We start from the raw sequence: 23171 nt of genomic DNA, 5'->3' as shown, positions 1-23171 counted from the left end.
CACAACATTGCTGCCATTGTCAGTAAATCATACATGTATGATCCAGGCAATCCTCACATGTGGTTTGAACATGCGTTGTGTTGCTGCCAAATTCGAACCCCTGCAACAGAAGAAAGATCAGATTAAAGTCTGACAAGAACTCCATCAGTGTGCTGTGGATGACCCGTTCTTCATGTCGAGGATCCTTACCAGTGATGAAACCTGGGTTTCTGGGTACGACCCTGAGTCTTCACAGTGGAAGAGCCCAACATCATGACCGAAAAAGGCAGGGCAGATCCTCAGCTTGACTGAGTGCAATGCTCATCATCTTTTCTGACATTCACGGCATTGTGCATCGAAAATTCATCCCAAGGGGCCGGACCGTCAAAAGGAAATTCTACTGCCAGGTTTTGAGATGTCTGAGGGAGGATGTACGGCAAAAAACAGAGCTTGTAAACAGAGCTAATCTCAAAACGTTTTGATACCACCTTGTATATTCATAGCATTTTTAAAAAGTGTTTGACAAGGCACTCTTTTGCCGGTGAAAACTTTCTGTGTTTAAGGGTACTTTAAAAGTTCATTAAATACCTGAGGGTTTTTGGATTCGTAAAACTTGGCCTGCTTTATCATAAGGATTTATATATATATATATATATATATATATATATAAATAAGGATATACATAATATATATATATATATATATATATATATATATATATATATATATATCATCTATATATATCATGTCTTATTTAATTTTTTATTTGATAATTAAGGGTTCTTAGCTTTTTCAAAGTGTTCTTCTTGAAGATCTTAGTGGTTTTGGAAACGTTCAGGTGTACACTTTTAAACAAAAGAAAAGGTTTTTAAAAGGTTTTTACGGGTTTAATAAGTAATTAAGGGGTTGTTTGTGTGTGTTCAACTTGACACACCTTTTCAACAGGAAACATTCAAGTCCACACACTTTGAAAACAAAGGCTTAAAGGTCTTTTCCTCCCCATGTTAACAGTCATGCATCTGAACTAAAGCCGCACTAAAACGCCGCCTTGGATTAACGGAGAGCTGGAACAGCTGTTGCGGAAACCACGTCAAAACGATCTCCTCCTCCCCCACGGGCGATGCGGCTTCATCCCAAACTGCTTGCGATACCCTACATAGTGCGCCTAAATAAAGTACCTTATAATAGCTTTTACACCCGTCGTAGTGCACTAGATGTGCAACAGGGAAACATTTGTAACTCAGCCAGAGTACACGGTCGGATTTCAAAGAGCTCTTCACTTGCTGTATATGTGCACTACAAAGGATACCGCGCCTGCGCTCTATCTAGTGAAGGTGGCGCCTGGTGTGTGGATTTGGAACGCGCCCGGAGATTCAGGACCACGGTCAGCGCCCATAGATGCTTTTTTTTATTCCATCGGTAAGTGACCAACGCCAAAGAGCAGCTGGAAGGAGAGGAGAGAGTGTGTGTGTAAGAGAGACAGACACACACACAGACACACAGAGAGAGATCTGTTCATCACAAATAATAATAAAGAAATAATAATAATAATAAAAAAGCTTTACATCATTTGTAAGGTATAAAAGCAAATAGGAAAGAAAAACCCCAAGCAACAGTTACTCGGAGCGACTCTACAAGCTGCCTGTTCAAGGTTTTTTTTTTTTTTTAAACAGGAAATTTCCTGAAGAGAAGTTTGAAGCTTTGATGGAACATCAAGTCGTCGCACTTCTTTCCCGTCCGCGCCGGCGCGTCTCCGCGTAATCTCTCCCCTTCTTCTTTTTATTTTTTCTTTCTTTTTTTGGGGGGTGGGTGGTGACATTTAGGCGACCTGTGACTCCGAGCCAAGATGCTGGACCCGTCCTCGAGCGAGGAGGAAGACGAGGTGGTGGAGGAAGAGCGCAAAGCGGCGGCGGCGGCGGCGGCGGCGGCTCCAAAGGCCGCCGGGAGCGCGCGGGTCTCGGCACAGAAACCCGGGAGCGCGGGTGGCTTGCAGCCCGGCCGCGGGGGGCACGCGCGGCCCTCCAGCCCCGGACCCGCGGCCACCGGCGACAAGGACAAGGACGACGTGGAGAAGATGCACAGAGAGGAAGAGGAGAGAAAGAAAAGGCTGCAGCTCTATGTCTTCGTCATGCGCTGCATCGCGTACCCGTTTAACGCCAAGCAGCCCACGGACATGGCGAGGCGGCAGCAGAAGGTAAGAACCCTCGCCGAGTTAAAAAAAAAAAAAAAAAAAAACTAAACTAAACTAAACAAAAACAAAAAAAGGCTCACAAAGCAACAGATTGTTGAGAAAATCTGGATGGAAAAAAAGGTGACATAACTTCTGATTCTGATCACTTTTACCAAACATGTATGAAAGTAAACTCCAACAAGTGGACAAGCATGTTTTTTTTTTTTAAATATGCTTTACAATGGACAAATCAGTGTTTCTATGCTGGGAGTATATCCTGTGTATATGTAGAAATGTTATAACTGCTTATATATTTAGAGAAACATCCTGTAAACATTCCCAAGCCTCATGAATGGTTATAATAGGGAGTAGAGAAATCCTTATGAATGCTCATAGTGGGTCGAGAAACATCCTGTAAACACACTTGACACTATGCTTATAATGGGGATAAAGAAACATCATGTAACTGTGATAAAGCCTTATGAATGCTTATAATACGGGCAAAAGTAATATATTATATATATAAAACTATGTTGAAGCTGTATATGAATGTTTATATACAGAGTAGGGGAAAATAAGAAACAAAATATAAGAAAACTGAAATCTTATGAACGCTTGTAGAAGGTGAAGAAACATCCTGTAACCACACCAAAGCCTTAAAATGCTTATAATAGGGATGGAGAAATATCCTATAACGCCTTAATGAATCCTTTTAATTGCTTATAATAAATGGAAAAGTCATAAAGAAGCTTTATGAATGTCTTTATACATGGGGGGAGAAACATAGCAAAGCTTCAGAAACGCTTCTAGAAGGTGAAGAAAGAAAATATATGCAAGTATTCTGAATCATTACGAATGCTTATTGGGTGTGGAAAACAACCCTATAACCATGCTAATGATTATACAAAGTGGAGAAACATCCTGTTGAAGCTCGGAGAAGCTCTGCAGAAGAAACCAGTTGCTTTTGTACCTCGTGTATCTAATGTCTGTCATTCTGTTGCTGAGAGAGATTTTAAGCCAGGAAAAAAGATTTTAGCCCAAAATAAATAAATAAATAAAAAATCCAGCCCCGTGTGGCTTCATCAGTCCTTTCAGTGTATCGATCTCATCAGGGATGGGCGCTGCAATCAGATAAAGCACGATTAAACCTTTCCACCCCGATGATTGTGGTTAGGGAAGCGCACGAAACGAGGACAAGATCAGATTCCGTTTTGATGCGATTTCATTTTTTTCATTGTAATATCCTGTTATATGTGACATTTCGAATAGATTTAGTGGAATTGGCATCCTCTTGGCATTTTTGCCCTTATATTACCATTTCCCGCATTGTATTATCATACTGGTTACGAAGGTGTTGATTTTTGCACAATTGTTTTGCACGATTGTTTAAATAATTACAAATTTGTAAAACAATAACATAGTATCAAATGATGCCAAATTTTCTGTGAGGAAACGGTTGTTTTGCAGTTTTGAAAAAAAAAAACTCTCCTCAGTTAGAACGTCTTCAGGGTGGAAGGTTTCGGTTTCTTGGTAACATGACAACTTTTATTAACTTCAAGAAACAGCAACAAGACAGGCTGCTGAGGGAACGACAGCTGTGATAAAGCAAGTGATAACAGGAACTGACTTGTTTCACAGAAATCTAAGTAGAAAATTGTCAGGGTTTGCAAACTGATATGGATGAACAAGTCTAACCAGAAATCCTTTTTCACTACAACGTTGTCTTGTCTGTAAAAAAAAAGTGGTACCAACTGGCACTTGCGTGAGCATACTTCTTTTTTCTCCAGTGAGATCTGGACTGTTGTTTTTTTTTCCGTTTCTCACCATTGTGTTCAAGAAACAGCACCAACGTGCCACTAGACGTTCTGGGAAGGCTTCAATTGCAAAAATGCATGCAGTGAAGTGATGGGATCCCATCTGCTGAAAGCAATACTGGTCTGCTCCTTTAGAACAATGCTGATATCCGGTGAGACCGTACATAATGGAGTGCATAGAATGGGAAGGGCTAGGCTGGGACTATTGATTCGGCAGATGTTTAATGGGATTGCTTTCATAGCTTGAACGTGTACAATTGTAAAACAATAATAATGATTTGTCTTTTTTTTTTAAAACAAGAAATACCAGCATTATTTCCACATACAAATTGATCTAAAAAGGATTCTTTTCTCTGACACGTCAGTCTGATTTAACTAATGGCCTGCATTTGGTCTAACAACATTAAAGGCTAATTCCCGGCGGTGAAAGAAACTCGAGGCAACGTGATACGCCGTAGAGAACTCCATCTATAACAGGCATAGGATGAAATGCACTAGATTCTGTGGCAATGAAAGCAACTCTAGCAGATCTAAATGGAGGAGCATTATCTTCCAGCAGGATCAAGTTGGTTAATTTATTTAGAGCTTATCGTGGAGGTAGGCATCATATGCACGTCCTCTATCCCGCTTGTTGATTATTATCCCAACAAATCAGTTCAAAAAGCGACATGCTTCGCTGCGATGCTGAACGTTTGTTAACTTGGAGAAAACAAGGCTGTTATCTCAGACTCAGCGCTCACCTGGGATTCCTGCTGGCTTGTTTTCTTGATGGTTTTGTCTTGGGAAAATATAAAGAGTCCCTGTGGGAATTCCTAAGTCTGGGGATTCGTTGGGGGGAGCCGTGCATGTCGGAGCAGCTGCTATGTAGCTTTGGTCATGCATGATTTATTTACGAGTAGTGGGGCAGTTTTATTTAATTTTATTGATCTGGTCAGGCTTTATGGTCAGCTAGAAATCTAAGCGAAGGTTTGATAAGGTCCAGATACATAGTAATAATATAATGGTGTTTCCACTTTTGATGAGCATTGATTTTGAAAGGGTCAGTGTAGAGGATAAACACACATGTATTTATCTAACTATATTTAATTTTCTTTGATTGCATAGACTTGACATGTTTTAGTTGTCACTAAGTCAATATCTGGTCCACTATTCGAATGTAAACCAAGAGCGGTTGTGGTTTCGGAAACAAGTGCAAATGCCAGTGAGTAGTCATAAAAGTAAAACATTCCTGCTGTTTTCATCTCTATTTAAAATGCATCACATGCTTAACCTAAGTATTGCATTATTTTTAGTTATACTGCCACTTACTAGTCCTGTAGCAAGTCTCTTGTATGATGCCTTTAGCTAAGTTATTAAAATAAATGCATGCGACCGAAAAAAAACTGTAACGGGGAAGCAACCTGTAGGAATAATTAAACCTTTTTTTTCTTCATACCTTTGTTGTATCTGTTATAGTACTTTCAAACTGATGACCTCTGGCATAAAGGTCATAAAGCTGGTGCTGGTTTAGTTCAAGAAGTGAAATGGAAGAATAGAAACTAGATGAAAAGAAAAAAATGAAAAGAAATCAGGACGAGAAAAGAATCCAAAATGTGAGAAGAGAAAAGTAGAGAAGACGAATTGAAGGGAGCAATTAGAGAAGAGTAAAATACAAAGAAAAGTGAAGAGGAAATGAGAGAGAAAAAATTAAGGAGAGAAGAGAAGAAAAAATTAAAGATGTACAGAAAAGAGAAGAGAAATGAGAAAAGAGGAGAGGAGAGGATATAAAACATAAGACAATAAGATGAGTACAGAAGGTGAGAGAAAAGAAGGAAAGAAGGAACGACCTGGCCATCACTCATCACTCCAGATTTTAGTGTGCTGGTTAAGTTAAAACTATATTTTGGAACTTGTATGTACTAGTGACATCCCTGGGTCTCCATCACAGAAACGAATGACAGAAACGGTTTGTTCACTAGACCATAAACTAATCTCCCTATCACCTTTGACTCAGTTGGATTTTCTCATTCCTCTTTCCATATCATTTAATCCACCACCATGATCCAAAGTGACCCTGAGACATGTTTGTCTTGACCTGTCTGTCCTTAATCACACAACGTGCTTTGTGCCTTTGTGTTTTATAGCACCCAATAATGCTGGTTTACGTTCAGTTCCACGACAAAAGTACCAGTTTCTTGGCCAATTATGGTGCAATGAAACAGCTGGGGTGGAAGTCTGGAGCTTTTGACATTGGGGGTGTGGGATGATAAGAAAGCAAGCAGTTCAGCTTACCAGACTGACACTGGTGACGAGGAAATTAAGCTGGTGTGCAAAAAAAAAAAAAAAATTTTTTTTTTCCTTTTGCTTAATGGTAATTAAAGGGGACTAATTATACACATTATTTATTATTATACCTCCAGTGTATAAAAAAACATACCCTGATTTTTGAGCAATTTTAAAATTTTTGTATAGGAGCTAATCATACACATCATACAAGAACTGACTTGTTGCTCTGATCTGCTGTTCTCTGACGGGGCGGGGCTCAGCAGTAGCTCATTTACATAAACACTTGAACGGTGTACGAGAAGAATGAAACAGCTGGATCTTGAGATATAAAAACAATCTGATAGGCATTTCAGCAGTTATATTTTAAAAGCGTTCCTATTGGAATTGGTTTCAAATTTAAAAGTGTCACTTTCCTATTAAAGTCCAAGGTTTTACAGAGGCTTTTTTATTTTTTATTTTTTTTCTTTAAAGTTAATATTGAATTGTTCTTACTAGGAAATTAAAAAACCCTTCATCCTAAAGACGTGTGTCGGTAAACATAAAGCCACGGATTAATATCTAACCGCGACTAAAACGGTGACACTGGAGACTTCTTTCATAAACGCGAACTAAACATCTCCTTGGAGAAAACGGCAGTGTATCAACAAACACACACCTTCTTAGATCCGTTTATGTGGAACGTGTACCGTACAGAACTTCGGGTTACTGTAGAAAAGAGGACATGTAAGAACAAGCGCATTAGCTGTCCATCCTTGGACCAATCAGATTTGAGAATTCAGGAAATAAGCAGATTAGGCTGTAGTATGGTGCTTTTAAATAACTAACATTTAAACTTATTACATTTACAATTCATCATTTTGGACTTTGATTTTAGCCAGATTACTCCAGAGTTATATTTATACTAGTGCTGTTAATCGATTAAAATTTTTAATCTAGTTAATCACAGTCATGGTCACGATTAATTACGATTAATCACAACTTTAAAATACTCCGATTTATTTGCACTGGCTGGGTAGTGTGAGGTGTGGCAAACCTGGCTTGAACCCAGAACCCGAATCCTTTGGTTTTATCCAAAGCTTTTTGTAATAAAACTTGCCATTCAGTACACCTGGTGATGTTTCAATCGTCTCAGTCGTCTTATTATCCGTGTTAAACGTGCCACTATCACACAGCCGGGTAACCGCGCTGTGAGTATGGGAAGCCAATAGGGTCAAACTTGGTCATATGATTAATTTACGTAAAAAAAATACGCATTGATAATGATTATATGTTATGAAATGTTATATTTGTGCCACATTTAGACGTGTAAGGATTTTAAATGGAATTCAGAAATGTTTTATCTTAGTGTTTAAATCATCAAAAGTAAGAGACGTAGTGTCGGAAATCATGGACCTGTCGAGCTCTGACTATTCTGATCTTTCTTAGTTTCCTTCCCGAGAAAAAAAAAGTATAATGAAAGCCGAAGCATCATTTCAGTGGGAGTGAACCCAATGGATCGTTTCATATATATTTCTTTTCTTTTCTATTAGAATCCACTATAACATTCAAAACCGAGCCGCAGCCATTTATTAACTGTTTGATGAGATATGCTAATCAGGCAACTTCAAAGAGGGCGAGGCGATCAGGGAGACACGAAGCGCTAACGGCGTTCTAGTGAAAGCGCCTAAGAGAGCGCCGAAGGATCCGGACGCTCCGAGGGAAAGACAGGGTTCTTGTGTGAACGGAACTGTCGAGCTGGACGCAGGTGAGAAGGTCAAACATCTGTGTGCTGTTTCTGCAAGACAAATCCGCTCCCTCCCCCGACACACAGACTCTCTTGTGAAGAGAGAGACAGAGAGAGAGGAAGAGTGGGGGGAAGAGACTGCAAAGAATTACACTGTGATTTTAGTGATATAATGGCGGTGACGTCTGTTCACTTCAGTCTATCAATCTTATTCATTCTGTTTTATTGTTCAGCTGCAGAAATCGCTTCCCTTATTTCCTCCTTTATTTTTCTTTTCTTCTTTAAAACACCTTCTCTTCTTCTCTGTAATTCTGCTTCTCTTCTCTTCCATTTTCTTTTATTCTCTTCTTTTATTTCCTCCTTCATTTTTCTTTTCCTGTTGTCTTCTCATTTTTTTCTTTTCATATCTTTTATTCTTCCCTAATCTTCTCATGTTTAATTTCCTTTTTTCTACTTTCTTTAAGTTCTTACTTTTATTTTTTACTTCTTTCTCTTCTTTTATTCCCGCTGTCATTCATTATTTTTCCTTTCTTCTTTTTTATATACTCATCTCTTCTCTTATCATCTCATCTATTATTTTTATTCTTCTCTTCTCTCATTTCTTTTTTCTCTAATTTCCTCTTTGCTTTTCCTTTAATCTTTTACCCTCCTCTTCTGTTTTCCTTCTCCACTTTTCTGTTCTCACATTCTTTTTTTTTTCTTTTCTTGGTTTTTCTTATCTATTTTCTCTTCTTTACGTTTCTTTTATTGCCTGTTTAATTTTTCATTGCTTCTCTTCTCTTCTTGTTTCATCTTTTATTTTTGCTTCTCTCCCCTTCTCTCCTGTTTTCTTCTTTTGTATGTAATTTAATTACATTTATATAAAAAAAGGAAACAAACAAACAAAAAATGCAGCAGGAAAAGTCTATACAAAACGAAAAAACAGCTTCGGCTTTCAGCCACATTACTTTAACACACCTGCCTAGAAGAGAATAAGGAGTCAAGACTCTTGTCTCTGTAAGTCTAGACAGCACGTGAGAGTAAACTAGCTTCATCAGATGTTTACTGTGAAGATCAGAAGAGACAGAATTATGATAAGGAGCTTAATAAGTTAATAAGCCTCGTGCTTAGTGTTGGTCTCCGTACCCACCTTCACCGCGACCGGGACCAAGCGCTTAATGAAGATTGATGAAATCAGCTGTCTCTTCTGACGTTGTGTCGCCCTTGTCCCGATGTTCACATGCATCATTGCGTTCGCCGCAAAATGTCAGTTTGATGAAAATGCTGAACGGAAATTTGGCAAGAATTGCGAACACATGGCTGGCATTAGGCTTGTACGGGCGAGGGGAACTGTTGAAAAGATGCACAGCTGGTCTGAGCATTCTTTGTGTGTGTGTATGTATGTGTGTGTGTGTGTACGCTTCATAAAAATCACACTTGCATTATTAGCCCTCGGGCTCAGAGCAATAAAACTGCGGCAGTAAACAGTTGGGCATGTCGATGTCGTTTATGGGAAAGCCCACAGCAGTTCTTCAAATGCATGCGCTTCTAACGGGAACAGAGTTATAGCGAGAAATGTGAGAAGCTTGACTTCTTGGAATTAAAAATTAACACTGTGTCTGATCTAACACGGTGCGACTCAAGCGTATGGATTATTTTAGTATAAATCTCTTTGCAACGTTGTGAACATTCAGTGAGTGGTGGAGCGCCTGATCCTTAAAATTCAACATTTATCTTGTCCTAGACTTGCGCAAGACAAACATCTGTCTGTGGGAACTGTACACACATCATTCACCACCACCACTCGCACGTTACAGGAACTTGGTTTGGGGTAATCACCACATCCACCGCACAGTTCTTACCCCGCCATTACAGAGCCATTCCCACATGATTAAAGTTGAGTTCCTGGGAGGCCGGTGTTTCAGGCATGAAGCAGGTAATCAGATCAGGGCTCTGGCGTTTTTTTATAAAGAAATAAATGTTTCTTGTTGGGTTTTTACTCTCATAACCATGGTTTTTTCATTGTCATTCTGCACAATCAAAAGTCCCACTTTGACTTTTGACTTTGACACTTTGACGCCCCTTGTAGATATTTTTTTAAACCACAGAATTCTCCATTCTTGATTAGCCTTCTGTCATATCAGCAGCCAGGTTGTTATATTTCTAAAGGCAGTTGCTCCACAAAAAAAGCTTTTTTGAAATTACTAAAACATTAAAGCACATCCACATAACGAGAATCACTTTTATACACAAACCTTAAACAATTTTCACTTAGTTAGGCACAAATTTTAAAGACATGCTGCATGGTCGTGCTCGTTGATGTAAAATTGCCACAATGGGTAAAATACAGCTGGAAAACACAGTACACGCACACACACACACACACACACGTGTTCAATCAGTGGTTGGGGTCGAGCCTAACTAGTACACAGGAAATAAGCCAGGTTAAATGGCATCACTGCGAGGGGGGTTTATGGGTGGTGGACGCCATCAGAGGGGGGGGACAACCAAAACTGACTGGGTTCAGTCACATAAAGAGGGCAAAATAATTGATGAACATGGCATTATAGAAGTGCCTGGCCTGTGTGGTGGCAGTCTGACCCCGTGTACAGCCATCAGCAGTTATCAGGTTCTCCATCGCGATGTTACATTAGGGCCATACGCCAATATTTCTGGTTCATAATGTTGTCATTTAAAAAAAAAGAAAGACTTCTATTTCTACTTCTACTGCACCATACTTTTAACTATTACTTGAGTAGATTTGTGAAGGAGAAACGCTACTCTTACTCAGCTTCATTCGGCTACACTTGACTCTTTACTTTTCTAACCATTTAGTCTACACATTAGATTTTCTTTATTTTTGCTAGAAAAATGCAGCTGGTAAATCTACCACATGACTGTGTTTCACCAATCAGACATAGTAACAATAATCACATGACTCCATTTCACCAATCAGCCGCAATAACAATAACCACATGTAGTCAAATGACCAAAGAGAAACGCTGCATATAGCGAGTAAAAAAAAGTGAAGGAAACATGTCGCGGTTAGTTTAGCTGTTTTATTTAATGTTGCAATGTTAAAATATATAATAAGCAAATAAGCTAGAGGCCAAAAAATATAAGTTTCTTACATTTGTTTTACTTGATACAGTTTATGTTCTGATGTTATTTTCTATCTGCTGAGTCTTGGAGGGCAACTGAATATACAGTATATCTTACACTGGAAACACTGTTCAATTATACTGTACATATGTTACCCACAGTAGGGATTTATGAAAAAAGTGAGGGGAGGAAATTTGTGCTTCTTATTCCTTTATTTGCTATTTTGTAAAGATATTTAGTTTTAGTCATTTATTTTATTAAATTTATTAAATTAATTTTACTATTTAGAAATGTCAGAATTTGTACAGTATTTCATAATTTTGTCTGGCTGCTTACATAAGTGCTAAAAAAAATCTGACATTACGATGAATCAGTTGCTCAGTACTAAGTATCTTTTCATCGAATACTTTTTTACTCTTACTTGAGTAATATACTCAGCAAAAAAAGAAACGTCCCTTTTTCAGGACTGTGTATTTCCACAATAATGTTGTAAAAATCCAAATAACTTTACAGATCTTCATTGTAAAGGGTTTAAACTATGTTTTCCATGCATGTTCAATTAACCGTAATCAATTAATTAACATGCACCTGTGGAATGGTCGTTAAGACTTTAACAGCTTACAGAAAGTAGGCATTTAAGGTCACCGTTCTAAAAACGCAGGACACTAAAGAGACTTGTCTACCGACTGTGAAAAACACCCAAAGAAAGATGCCCAGGGTCCCTGCTCATCTGCGTGAACGTGCATTAGGCATGCTGCAGGGAGGCATGAGGACCGCTGATGTGGCTAGGGCGATAAATCGCCATGTCCGCACTGTGAGACGCCTAAGACAGCGCTACAGGGAGACAGGAAGGACAGCTGATCATCCTCGCAGTCGAAGACCACGTGTAACAACACCCGCACAGGATCGGTACATCCGAATATCACACCTGCGTGACAGGTACAGGATGGCCACAACAACTGGCCGAGTCACACCAGGAACACACAATCCCTCCATCAGTGCTCAGACTGTCCGCAATAGGCAGTCCATGAGGAGGAGATGCACTGCAGTACTTCAAGCAGCTGGTGGCCACACCAGATACTGACTGGTACTTTTGATTTTGAGCCTCCCTTCATGCAGGGACACATTGGGAAACATTTTTAGTTTATGTCTTATGGTGTTGACTCTTTTAGTGTTCATACAAACATTTACACATTAAGTTTACTAGTAGTTAAAACAGTTGAAAGTCAGAGGACGTTTCTTTTTTTTTGCTGAGTATATATTTTTTTGGATTTTATTCCCCTCGATTTTCCCCCTAATTTAGTCGTGGCCAATTCCTCCCCGTCACTAGGGGGCTCCCACATTAAGGCTACTACTACCACTCAGTCGGAAGGGGCCGAAGACTATCACGTGTTTCCTCCGAACCGCGTGACGCCAGCCGACCGCATCTTTTCGAACTGCTTGCTCACGCACCGTTCTGGCCGGAGTAACACACTTGGAGAAAAGTGCTAGCTTACAGACGCCCCCTCTAAGAGAGCTCGGCCAATCAGCTCTCTCTAGACCTCTGGCTGTGAGAGGTAACAGCATCACCCGGGGATCAAACCAGCAATCTCCAGATGATAGGGCGAGCACTTTACTGCTGGGCCACTCGAAGGCCCTTACTTGAGTAATATTTTGGATGACTTCTTTTTACTTCTACTTGAGTAATATTATTTTGAACTACAGCTACCCATACTTGAGTACAATTTTTGGCTACTCTACCCACCTCTGCACCATGGTCTAAATGTATGTGAGTTGGTTTATCAATAATCATCATTTAAAAAATATTAATCTTACAGCATACCCTCAATCCTTCCTAAATCTGGTTGATTGTTTTTTGTTTTTAAGTTTGATGTTGAAAGTTTTACGACCGAAGTACACAAACTCAATACTCTTGAAAAGTGTTAATTAATCATCTCTGTAAACTTGGACTGGTGGAATTGTTTTGGTCCCGTCCTTCCCACTTGGGGTGGAGCTCACTCGTGATATGGTGTGAGCAACGTCATTAAACGCTTATGTTTAAATTGTGATCGCCAGCTGAAAAAGTGGCTATTCAAAATGTATGAAGTAGAAGTACAGAATTTTTATCAAAACATGCAGAGGGTAGAAGTACAAAGTACAAAGTACAGATAGCCAGAAAAAAGATACGGAGTAGTTGTTCTCACAGTATGTACTTTCCAACGCTGCTGAAACCCTTATACCCTGGAACATCTATTCCAGTCAGTGGATGTGACATGTGATGACATTATTGTGGACTCTTTTTCAAGTTGGATTCGGCACACCAAAACATTCCTTCCCAGCTGTCTAGCAAAGGAGAACATTGCTTTGATGTACCTGTAGATGTAGAAGTCTTGTGGCCTGACTCGGCCCAGAGGCATGATGCTGAGGCAAAATAAATAATTCAGACACTGTATCCTGGTAATATATTAAACATGTTCCAGTTCATTAAAAACAAATTGCTGTTTTTTTTTTGTGCTGTTTTTTTGTCTGTCATCTGAGGGTGGTCTGAAGAGATAGAATAGTTTCAAGACGATTGTTTGAGTTTGCAAGACAAGTCAAACCTTTTAAGAAAGTAGCTTAAAGTTTGGTTTTTGAGTTCAGCATATTGACAAAAAGACAGGAATTTCTCAGAAATGTGTTTTATTAATCCAAAAAAAACCTCAAAAACAAATGTGAGAGCAACTGTTGGATCTTGACTCGTGGAGCACCACAGACACAAGGTCAGGTCTGGTGTAAAAATGCGTTTTTTTTTTTGTTGTATTGATTAATAAAGGGAAAATTTAAAGGAAAGGCATGGAAATAAGAGTAAGAAACAGTAAGAGGTTAGTGTAGAAAATAGAAATGTGCATGTGTAAGTCAAAAGCAGTGTCCATGATGAGGTGGCTCTCGCAGGCTCCTCAGAATCATGTTTGCAGTAAAGGCCAGAAGGCTGCTCACAGTACTGATATACAGCCTGCGACAGAGCCAGTGTGGCTCGTACTGTACCGATCCGGTAGCAGCTGCAGCAAGCCGGAATCCAGGGCATAATAGCCGGTCCTTGGCAATGGCAGCGGCACGTCCGGTACCCAAAGCGAGGCTGACACGTCTGTCTGGCTCTGGCGGCAGTCCCAACTGGGGGCCTTGAAGTCGAGGCAGCGGCTGGTTTCTTTGCAGTGGCTGAGTCCTGATGATGGTATCGCCGTTGGGGCCTGACCCTTGGCAGGGTGCTGATCAGCGATGAATTAAAAGTCCACGAGGAACACAACATGGACCTCAAAGCATGCCAATTCTAGCACAGCTCACCATCCGTTTCACCTGACTTCTCACTCTTTGGTCTCTCTTGTTTATTAAAGAAAAGTTCATCAGCTGTGTCATGCCAAGTGAGCTCGCTAGTTGTAGCGAATGAGGAGCGAAGAAAAGTAAAGTTTCAGCTTGGTTCGTGTCAGATTGGATCACACAAATAGATTTGGTATTTTTTTCTAGTATCAGAAAGCATTCCGAAGAGAAAATACACACTTTAATGCTAAATTCTAACTCTTTAAAAAAATTGTGTTAAAGACCTCAACTTCCATTGTTTTTTTAAAACAATTTTTAATTTTGAACTATATTAAAATTCAGATCTTGTATTAAATGTTCAGTGGCTACTTTAATCGCACTGTTACAGCCCTGTGTATTTGTTTAGCTAGCGCTTAGCGCATCTGTTTGTGCCACGTGATCATTCACACTTTGACTGTTTCAGAACAGTGCCAGTCAGGAATCGCCTACCTCTAGCTTTCTATTTCTCCTCACACACACACACACACACCGCACATACACACACACACACACACACACACACACACACACACACACTTTGAGGCTCTAATTAGTATAATTACTGCCACAGCTTTTCATCCCCCTCCCTCTTTCACTCTTACACACATGTAAAAATATCACACACACACACACACAGCTCTGTACTAATGTACTGTATTTTCATTAGCTTGTGTATTTAGTAGTTAAACAACATTATCCTATTCCAAATGCTACAAACACACAACATAAAAACACACACACACACACACACACACACACAGCTTCCTAAGCTTTTTAAATAAAAGTTTCATTGATATTTTTAAGGTCCCCACAATGAAATGAAAATAACGCGCGCACGCACGCACGCACACACACACACACACACACACTAGGACCAGAAAAGTGTAATTACTATAATTGCTGCTGGGATGTCTGCTTTTGCTGAGCAGAAATATTAATGATAATACTGTATTTAGATTAAGCAGGTTTCTGTGTTTCCCCTCTCCCACCTGATTCACCTCGCCGTATAATAATCAATTTGTTACATTTCTAAATAAAAATATTAACCTAAACGGAGGATATCAGTAACATTACTTAGTTATTAACCTAGTTAACCCAGTGTAAGTATGTATCCAATGTCGTAAACATTAAAGCACTTTTTGTAAGTCGCTCTGGATAAGAGCGTCTGCCAAATGCCTAAATGTAAATGTAAATGTAAACATAAAAAGGTGGAGAAGGACCCAATGTTTAGGTTTTTTGTTTTTTTTCGAATCCCCCTGGGCAAGAAAACTGTAAACCAGGGCCTGTATTCACTAAGTGTCTCAGAATCACTCCTAGGAATCACGCTCAAAGTTAATTTAAGACTGAAAATAATCCTAGCTCAGAGTAGGACTGTGTCTAGGAAAGAATGAGACGTCACTGTTTATGACAGTGTTTATGAAGACAAGGTAGCCACTTTTAGTTTTTTTTTAAAGCAGCCGGTGATTGAGGTTAATTGAGGTGTTCATTTCATATTTTACCTTATTTAAATCTACTTTCTAAACGTTTAGATTTTTTTAATATGCAAAAATATGATTACATTGAAATATGAAATTGCTAAAATTGATAATATTTTTGGATATCTGGAAAGGAATATCTGCGTTTACATTATTTCCTATGAGAAAATAAGTTTCACAGTACGAAATTTTGCCTTAAGAAGTCACCTCTGGAATGGATTAAATTCGTACAACGAGGTACCGCTGTAGTTGGAATAGCGAAATGGTAAAATCTGCCAGTTGTTTGTAAGATTTATGCACATAGACAAAACTTATTGATATGTAACTCGGCTGCATAAAGTTATGTTGTCCAGACTACTCCGATCACAAAAGGTTTTAAGCCCCTATAATAGAGCTATGTATGACTCATGATACGATCAAAATGGTTTCGTAAAGAAAGTAAAACTGGAGACCGTTTTGCATGAGGAGGACGAGCTAAAATGTGAACCAATAATTTAAGACAAATTCTGTCCTACTTTCATGTATGAAGATAAAAAGTAGCAGATTCTTAGTAAATACGGACCCAGATCTGGATTTTTCTGTACACTTTTTACCAAATACCATACTTCGTCAAAAGATTATACAAGTTTAAACGATAAGATAAAAGAACAAGAAATGCAATACGGTGCTCCATCTGACGCACCGCATCGCCTTCATCAATATGGAAGAGCCGGCAGAAATTTGGTAAAGTAGTAGTCGAGCTGAATAGCAATGTCTCGCTTTTTGTGCGACATAGTTTGAAATGTGCAGTAGATTGCGACAGCCACTTTAATTCTGTTACTGTATAACGACATTGCTAACTTCAATCATGCGTAAGCGTTTAGATATAACCTTGAGCTATAGTACAGTATATGATGTGTTGCGAATTTTGAACCTTGTTTAAATGCTGCCCGATCTGAACTTTTAACACAAGACCAAGAATTACCAAAAATATCAAAGCATTAAATCTAACTAGACAAGCATCTAGCGGTAACTATTTGATTAGTCTATAGCCATGCTAACAACGATGCAGAGAATTCCAGCTTAGACAGCGCTAATGTTTGCCGTTTTTGTCTTTGCTAATCTACAAATCAATAGAAGTTTTAGATGTTTTAATGAAGCTAAAAAACACCTGAGGATTAGGAGATTTCATACAGATTTATATAATTCAGGACAAACCACGGTGCACAAGCCAGTCCTTCATCACCCTGTGAGCAGAACACTGCAGACGATGGCAGGTTCAGGATGGAGAGCGACGTGACACACCAGTTCACCATGACCTGTTCTGTAATTAGGGCTTCTCCAAACTCAGCCTGAGTGAGAGTGACTCACACAATAGTGGACGTGTGTGCGGCTGAGAACGTGGACTCACACAATAATAGGCAGGTTTGGGGAAATGGGTTTCGAGTGGGTCTGAGTCTGCTCACGGTGTGCTTTTCATGCTCTGGCAGAGTTACGGTTTGACATGAAGTAGGAAATAGAGCAGAGGCATAGCATAGATCTCTTAACTTGATCAAAAGTGATCTATTTCAGTCCAAGTTTATAACCTTATATATGTATTTAGGTAACCTGCCTCATTTTGTCTCTGTCTGTTTGGATGTCTGTCTGTCTCTTTGTTTAAGTAATTATGCCTGCCTGTCTCTGCCTGTGTGTGTTTGTCTGTATGTCTAACTGTCTGTCTGCCTGCCTGTAATCCTTCTGCCTGTCTCTGCCTGTTAGGTTTTCTTTTGATCTATCCGTCTGTTACATTATCTGTCTGTCTTAATGACAGACAGAGGTTGGTTAGGTTATTTGTCTTTACGTCTGGTGGGGCATCCATACAGCCAGCCAGCTAGCTAGCTACTGTATTTATCTGCATGACTGTCTGTCTTTATACAACACACATATAGACAGTTGCTGTATGTTTCATTGGTTGTCTGTCTTATTTTAAAAGCAAAAAATAAAACTAAAATAAAAAATGTATAGGCGTGCATATAATAGCAGCATGTCAGTGTTTCAAACCGCTTATGGACAGAGAGAAAAAGAGAGAGGTTAAAGGTGAGTGTGTGTATAAAGGCCGTTTATTTTACAGGCGAATCAATATTATTATTTAAAAGAATCAATATCAGTGAACGAAACGATAATGTGAAAAAATAAAGAAGTAATCGTCATCCAATTTTTGTAATGGAGTGTACAGTTGCGATATTGTAAAACAAATTTGTTGCAACTTAATAACCGATTAACTAACAGAATAATGTCTTCATTTTTTTTGTTAAATGTGTAGATTTTTCTTTTTTATAGTCTTATAATCATACAGGACACGAAGTTACTGTAATATATAAAAAATTAATTCAATGCCGTAATATTAAATAATAATATTAGTTTCTACCACAGAGCAAATTAAAATTTTCCTAGGCGTTACTGCCTAACACCTCATTTCCCCAGATGTGCGTGTACAGATGTGCGTGGTGTGTGACTCACTAGCACGCATGATGCATTGTCATTATGGCCCTTTCAGTACAGCATCTGTGAAAATTCATTAGAATCATCCAGAGAGTAAAAGACACACGTGCGAACACACACTCACACTCTCTCTTTCTTTCACACACACACACACACACACACACACACACACACACACACACACACACACACACACCTGGAAAACTTGAGGATGTATGTGGATACTTACATCCAAATCCATATACACAATCCACACCTGCATGAACATGCTCATGTGTAGTCAGATCATATGCACGCACACGCCACACACACACACACACACACACACACACACATGCACGCACATACACAAAAGCTCCCATTGCGCTGTCAGCAGGCGGAATTGTAAGCTTCTCTCGGGTTTCTTTCTTTACGGATGGCAGCTTTTACAATCCTGTCAACCATCAAGTCCCCACGTAGACTATAACAAAGGAGAGAGAGAGACAAACAGAGACAGAGAGAGAGACAGAGAGAGAGACAAACAGAAACAGAGAGAGAGAGAGACAGAGAGAGAGACAGAGACTGACAGATTGACAGAGAGATATTCATGCTGCATACTGTATGCAAAATTTATTGTACAGCAGTTCTCTCTGATGCTGTCCCTAACAAATTCAGCTCTACAGTGCCATGCATAAGTATTTGCCCCCTTCAACAGTATGTTATCTCTCAACGCGATGTTCCCACCACCATGCTTCACTACTGATTTACAGATGTACAGTACTTATGCACAAGTCTTATGCACATGTAAATAAATAAATAAATAAATAAAAATCTCTAAAGCTCAAGTCAATATTTGGTGTGACAATGCTTTGTGGTCCATTTAATCTCAAATTATAGTCTTTAAGTTTTACTCAGCATCCTGCAGAGCCACATACAGTTTTTCTGTTGTACCTGCTTTTTTTTGCATGCAATTTAGTTTTGTTTTGTTTTTTCTAAAAAATGGTTGCTTATATCCAGTAATATGGTGTTATCTTTTCTGGCAGACAAATATTTTTCTGTAACTTTCAATTTTGTGATGGAATACTCACTCACTCACTTATCTTCTATACCGCTTTATCCTGTATTCGTGGTCGCGGGGACCTGTAGACTATCCCAGGAGGCTTAGGGCACGAGGCAGGGTACACCCTGGACAGGGTGCCAATCCATCGCAGGGCACACACACACACACACACACACACAAACACATACACACGCTCACTATGGGCAATTTGGGGATGCCAATTAACTTAATCTGCATGTTTTTGGACTGCGGGAGATAACCAGAGTACCCGGAGGAAACCCAGCAAGCACGGGGAGAACATGCAAATTCCATACAATACACATGATGACACGAGGTGGGAATCAAACCTGAACACTGGAGGTGCAAGGCAACAGTGCCTCCTAAGTAAGAACTCATTGACAAATATAAGCTTGAAGACTTTGAACCTGCTGCTGCGAATACGGCTAATAAAATTTTATCCCCAGAGACATTTTCAGTCTCTTCGTGACGTCATAATCCCAGACTTCTTGCTTATTTTCTCCAGTCAGTACAGTCTAATAATGCTTTCTCGCCAAGCTAATACGGTTTCCGAGCACGCACACCACGGGACTGGGTGAGAATATCCCATGGAAAATGTCACATTAATGAGAAATTTGATCTGTTTGATGGGAAAGAGCGCTGGACTGAGCGATGCACTAAAGCGCCGTTGAATCACTCTCTTTAGGATGAGATGAAGCCAGGGTGTAATCCACAATATCCGCAGGAAGTCAAACAGCATTGTGGGTAACGAAGACATCACTGCAGGTAAACGAATGTCCTTTTGGGTTGGGATTTTCTGCAATGTAATGCTGATATGAAGGATATGAGATTGAGCGAGAGAGGACAAAAAAAAGAAAAACAAAATAGCCAAAAGGAATTTCTCATCATGGATGGTGATGAGGCCACAACCCACACATCCTACACACACACACACACATAAAGTCTTCATTGCACGTTCCACACCTCCTTCTCCAGTGCATAAAAGCGGCGTATTTTATCATGACCTGACCTCAGTTAATGAGTCGAATTCTCCATAGAGTGCGTTATTTCAATTTCATTATTTATAAACTAAAACTAAATATGCACAGCGCATTAATAGAACTCGTCTAGAGACTTTTTTTTTTTTTTAATTAAGCATTTTATCTTGAATGAATATTTGCAGAGACAGTCTATTTATACAGTTGGAAAGTTATAAGCTGGAGTGTTTGGAGTCAACAAGATGAGTTTGTAAAATGAAAAATCAACAGGTGCAGTTATAGACCGTCGACAGATTGCAAGGTCATCGTAGATCGAGTGTCACTTTTATCTGAGAATCATTCTGACCTCCATCGGTGCTTTTACCTCTTTTATTCTCTTTCTTATTTTCATTCATTCTCTCTCTCTCTCTCTCTTTCTCTCTCTGTGGTGGAGGAAAGAGAAAAAAATAATTCCCCAGACGTCTCGGCGCTCACCTGTCAAACAAAACCGAGTGTAATGCTTCACCGAGCGTGAAGATGTCCTAGGAGGGTACAGGAAGAGACACAGAACTTCACAGTGAGGATTAATTAAAAAAAAAAAAAATGTTGTCCGGAGAATATCACTGAGACAAGGGTTTTTTAATTTTTTTTTTAGGATGAATTGAAGTCCTATAAATAAATATAACAAATCATGTTTTTAGGCTGCATCTACATCTTTATACGGCTATTAGTTTTATCATACAGTAAAATCCTCTTCCTTACGGTGAGCTCAAAACGAGCGACCGGGATTTTAGTGCAATGATATATTCTGTAGAACTCCACTCAGTATGAAGGATGCACTTTTTAAACAGAAATAAATAGCACTCCATGCTTCATATAGAGGATTAGTGTGTGTGAGAGAGAGAGAGCGCAGTTCATAGAGGCAATACACCGGCAATAAGCACTTAGTTGGGAAATCATGCTAAGAGAAAGTCCACTTTGTAGGGACGACAGACTGCAAAGCAATTGTTATGAGAAAGAACATTTTCAGGGAGGATAAGGTAAGCCACTTCTTTAGGAAGGACACATTGTGAGGAAAGGCAGTCAGTAGGTAGGATACATTCGGAAAAAGAGCTCTTTGCGTGTAAGATACATTGTGAGTTAAAGCACTTTGTAAGGAAGAAACATTCTGGGTTAAAGCAAACTTTGCAGGGAGGACACTATGAGATATGCACTTTGCAGGGGTGATACATCCTGAGGTAAAGCACTTCATAGGGGTGATACATTATAATAAAGAGCACATTGTTCATTCTGAGGATGATCCATTTGTAGGGCAAGATCTCTTTGTAGGGAGAATACATTATGTGTTAAAGCATTTTAAAGGGAGGATACAAAAAAATCAATGGGGAGAATACACTATGGGGTAAAGCAATTTTTAGGGAGGATATATTACAATTTAAAGGACTTTATATGGAGGATAAATAATGAGGAAGATGACATTGTAGGAGGACAAACTATGAGGTAAAGCAGTTTGTAGGAAAGATACAGCACTTTGCAGCGATAGTGAATTCAATACTTTGTAGAGAGGATACTTTATGAGGTACTTTGTACGAAGGATACAGTACGGGGTAAAGCACTCCATAGGGAGGATTTATTATGAGAAAGAGCATTTTGTAGGCAGAATACACATTATGAGGTAAAGCACCTTGCAGGGAGGACATGTTATGAGGTAAAGGAATTTGTAGGGAGGACACATTATGAGGTAAAGCACCTTGCAGGAAGGACATGTTATAAGGTAAAGGAACAAATCACCTTAAATCACACATAATCACACATAAATCACACATAAATCACCTTAAATCACACATAATCACACATAAATCACACATAAATCACCTTGCAGGAAGGACATGTTATGAGGGAAAGGATTTTGTAGGGAGGACACATTATGAGGTAAAGCACCTTGCAGGAAGGACATGTTATGAGGGAAAGGATTTTGTAGGGAGGACACATTATGAGGTAAAGCACCTTGCAGGAAGGACATGTTATGAGAGAAAGGAATTTGTAGGGAGGACAGATTATGAGGTAAAGCACCTTGCAGGAAGGACATGATATGAGGGAAAGGATTTTGTAGGGAGGACAGAATATGGGGTAAAGCACCTTGCAGGGAGGACATGTTATAAGGGGAAAGGATTTTGTAGGGAGGACACATTATGAGGTAAAGCACCTTGCAGGGAGGACATTTTATGAGGGAAAGAAATTTGTAGGGAGGACACATTATGGGGTAAAGCACCTTGCAGGAAGGACATGTTATGAGGGAAAGGATTTTGTAGGGAGGACACATTATGAGGTAAATCAACTTGCAGGAAGGACATGTTATAAGGGAAAGGAATTTGTAGGGAGGACACATTATGAGGTAAATCACCTTGCAGGAAGGACATGTTATGAGGTGAAGGAATTTGTAGGGAGGACACATTATGAGGTAAAGCACCTTGCAGGAAGGACATGTTATGAGGTGAAGGAATTTGTAGGGAGGACACATTATGAGGTAAATCACCTTGCAGGGAGGACATGTTATGAGGGAAAGGAATTTGTAGGGAGGACACATTATGAGGTAAAGCACCTTGCAGGAAGGACATGTTATGAGGTGAAGGAATTTGTAGGGAGGACACATTATGAGGTAAATCACCTTGCAGGGAGGACATGTTATGAGGGAAAGGAATTTGTAGGGAGGACACATTATGAGGTAAAGCACCTTGTAGGAAGGACATGTTATAAGGTAAAGGAATTTGTAGGGAGGACACATTATGAGGTAAAGCACCTTGTAGGAAGGACATGTTATGAGGGAAAGGATTTTGTAGGGAGGACACATTATGAGATAAAGTGCTTTGTAGACAGGA

The 23171-nt window shown here is 39.5% G+C and overlaps 1 protein-coding gene across 2 annotated transcripts in view; it reads left to right on the top strand.

Moving 5' to 3' along the window:
• The first annotated feature begins 1579 nt into the window (after positions 1-1579).
• Positions 1580-23171, top strand: part of cadpsa (Ca2+-dependent activator protein for secretion a) — a 127993-nt gene continuing 106401 nt past the window's right edge. For both annotated transcript variants that reach the window (XM_053483686.1, XM_053483687.1), the window contains exon 1: positions 1580-2173. In XM_053483686.1, the coding sequence (XP_053339661.1) occupies positions 1826-2173 (348 nt within the window). In that variant the 5' untranslated portion in view covers positions 1580-1825. The remainder of the gene's footprint in view (positions 2174-23171) is intronic.

Source organism: Clarias gariepinus, chromosome 23 (assembly GCF_024256425.1).
Source record: "Clarias gariepinus isolate MV-2021 ecotype Netherlands chromosome 23, CGAR_prim_01v2, whole genome shotgun sequence".
Lineage (NCBI taxonomy): Eukaryota > Metazoa > Chordata > Actinopteri > Siluriformes > Clariidae > Clarias > Clarias gariepinus.
This window is presented reverse-complemented; position numbering and strand designations above follow the sequence as displayed.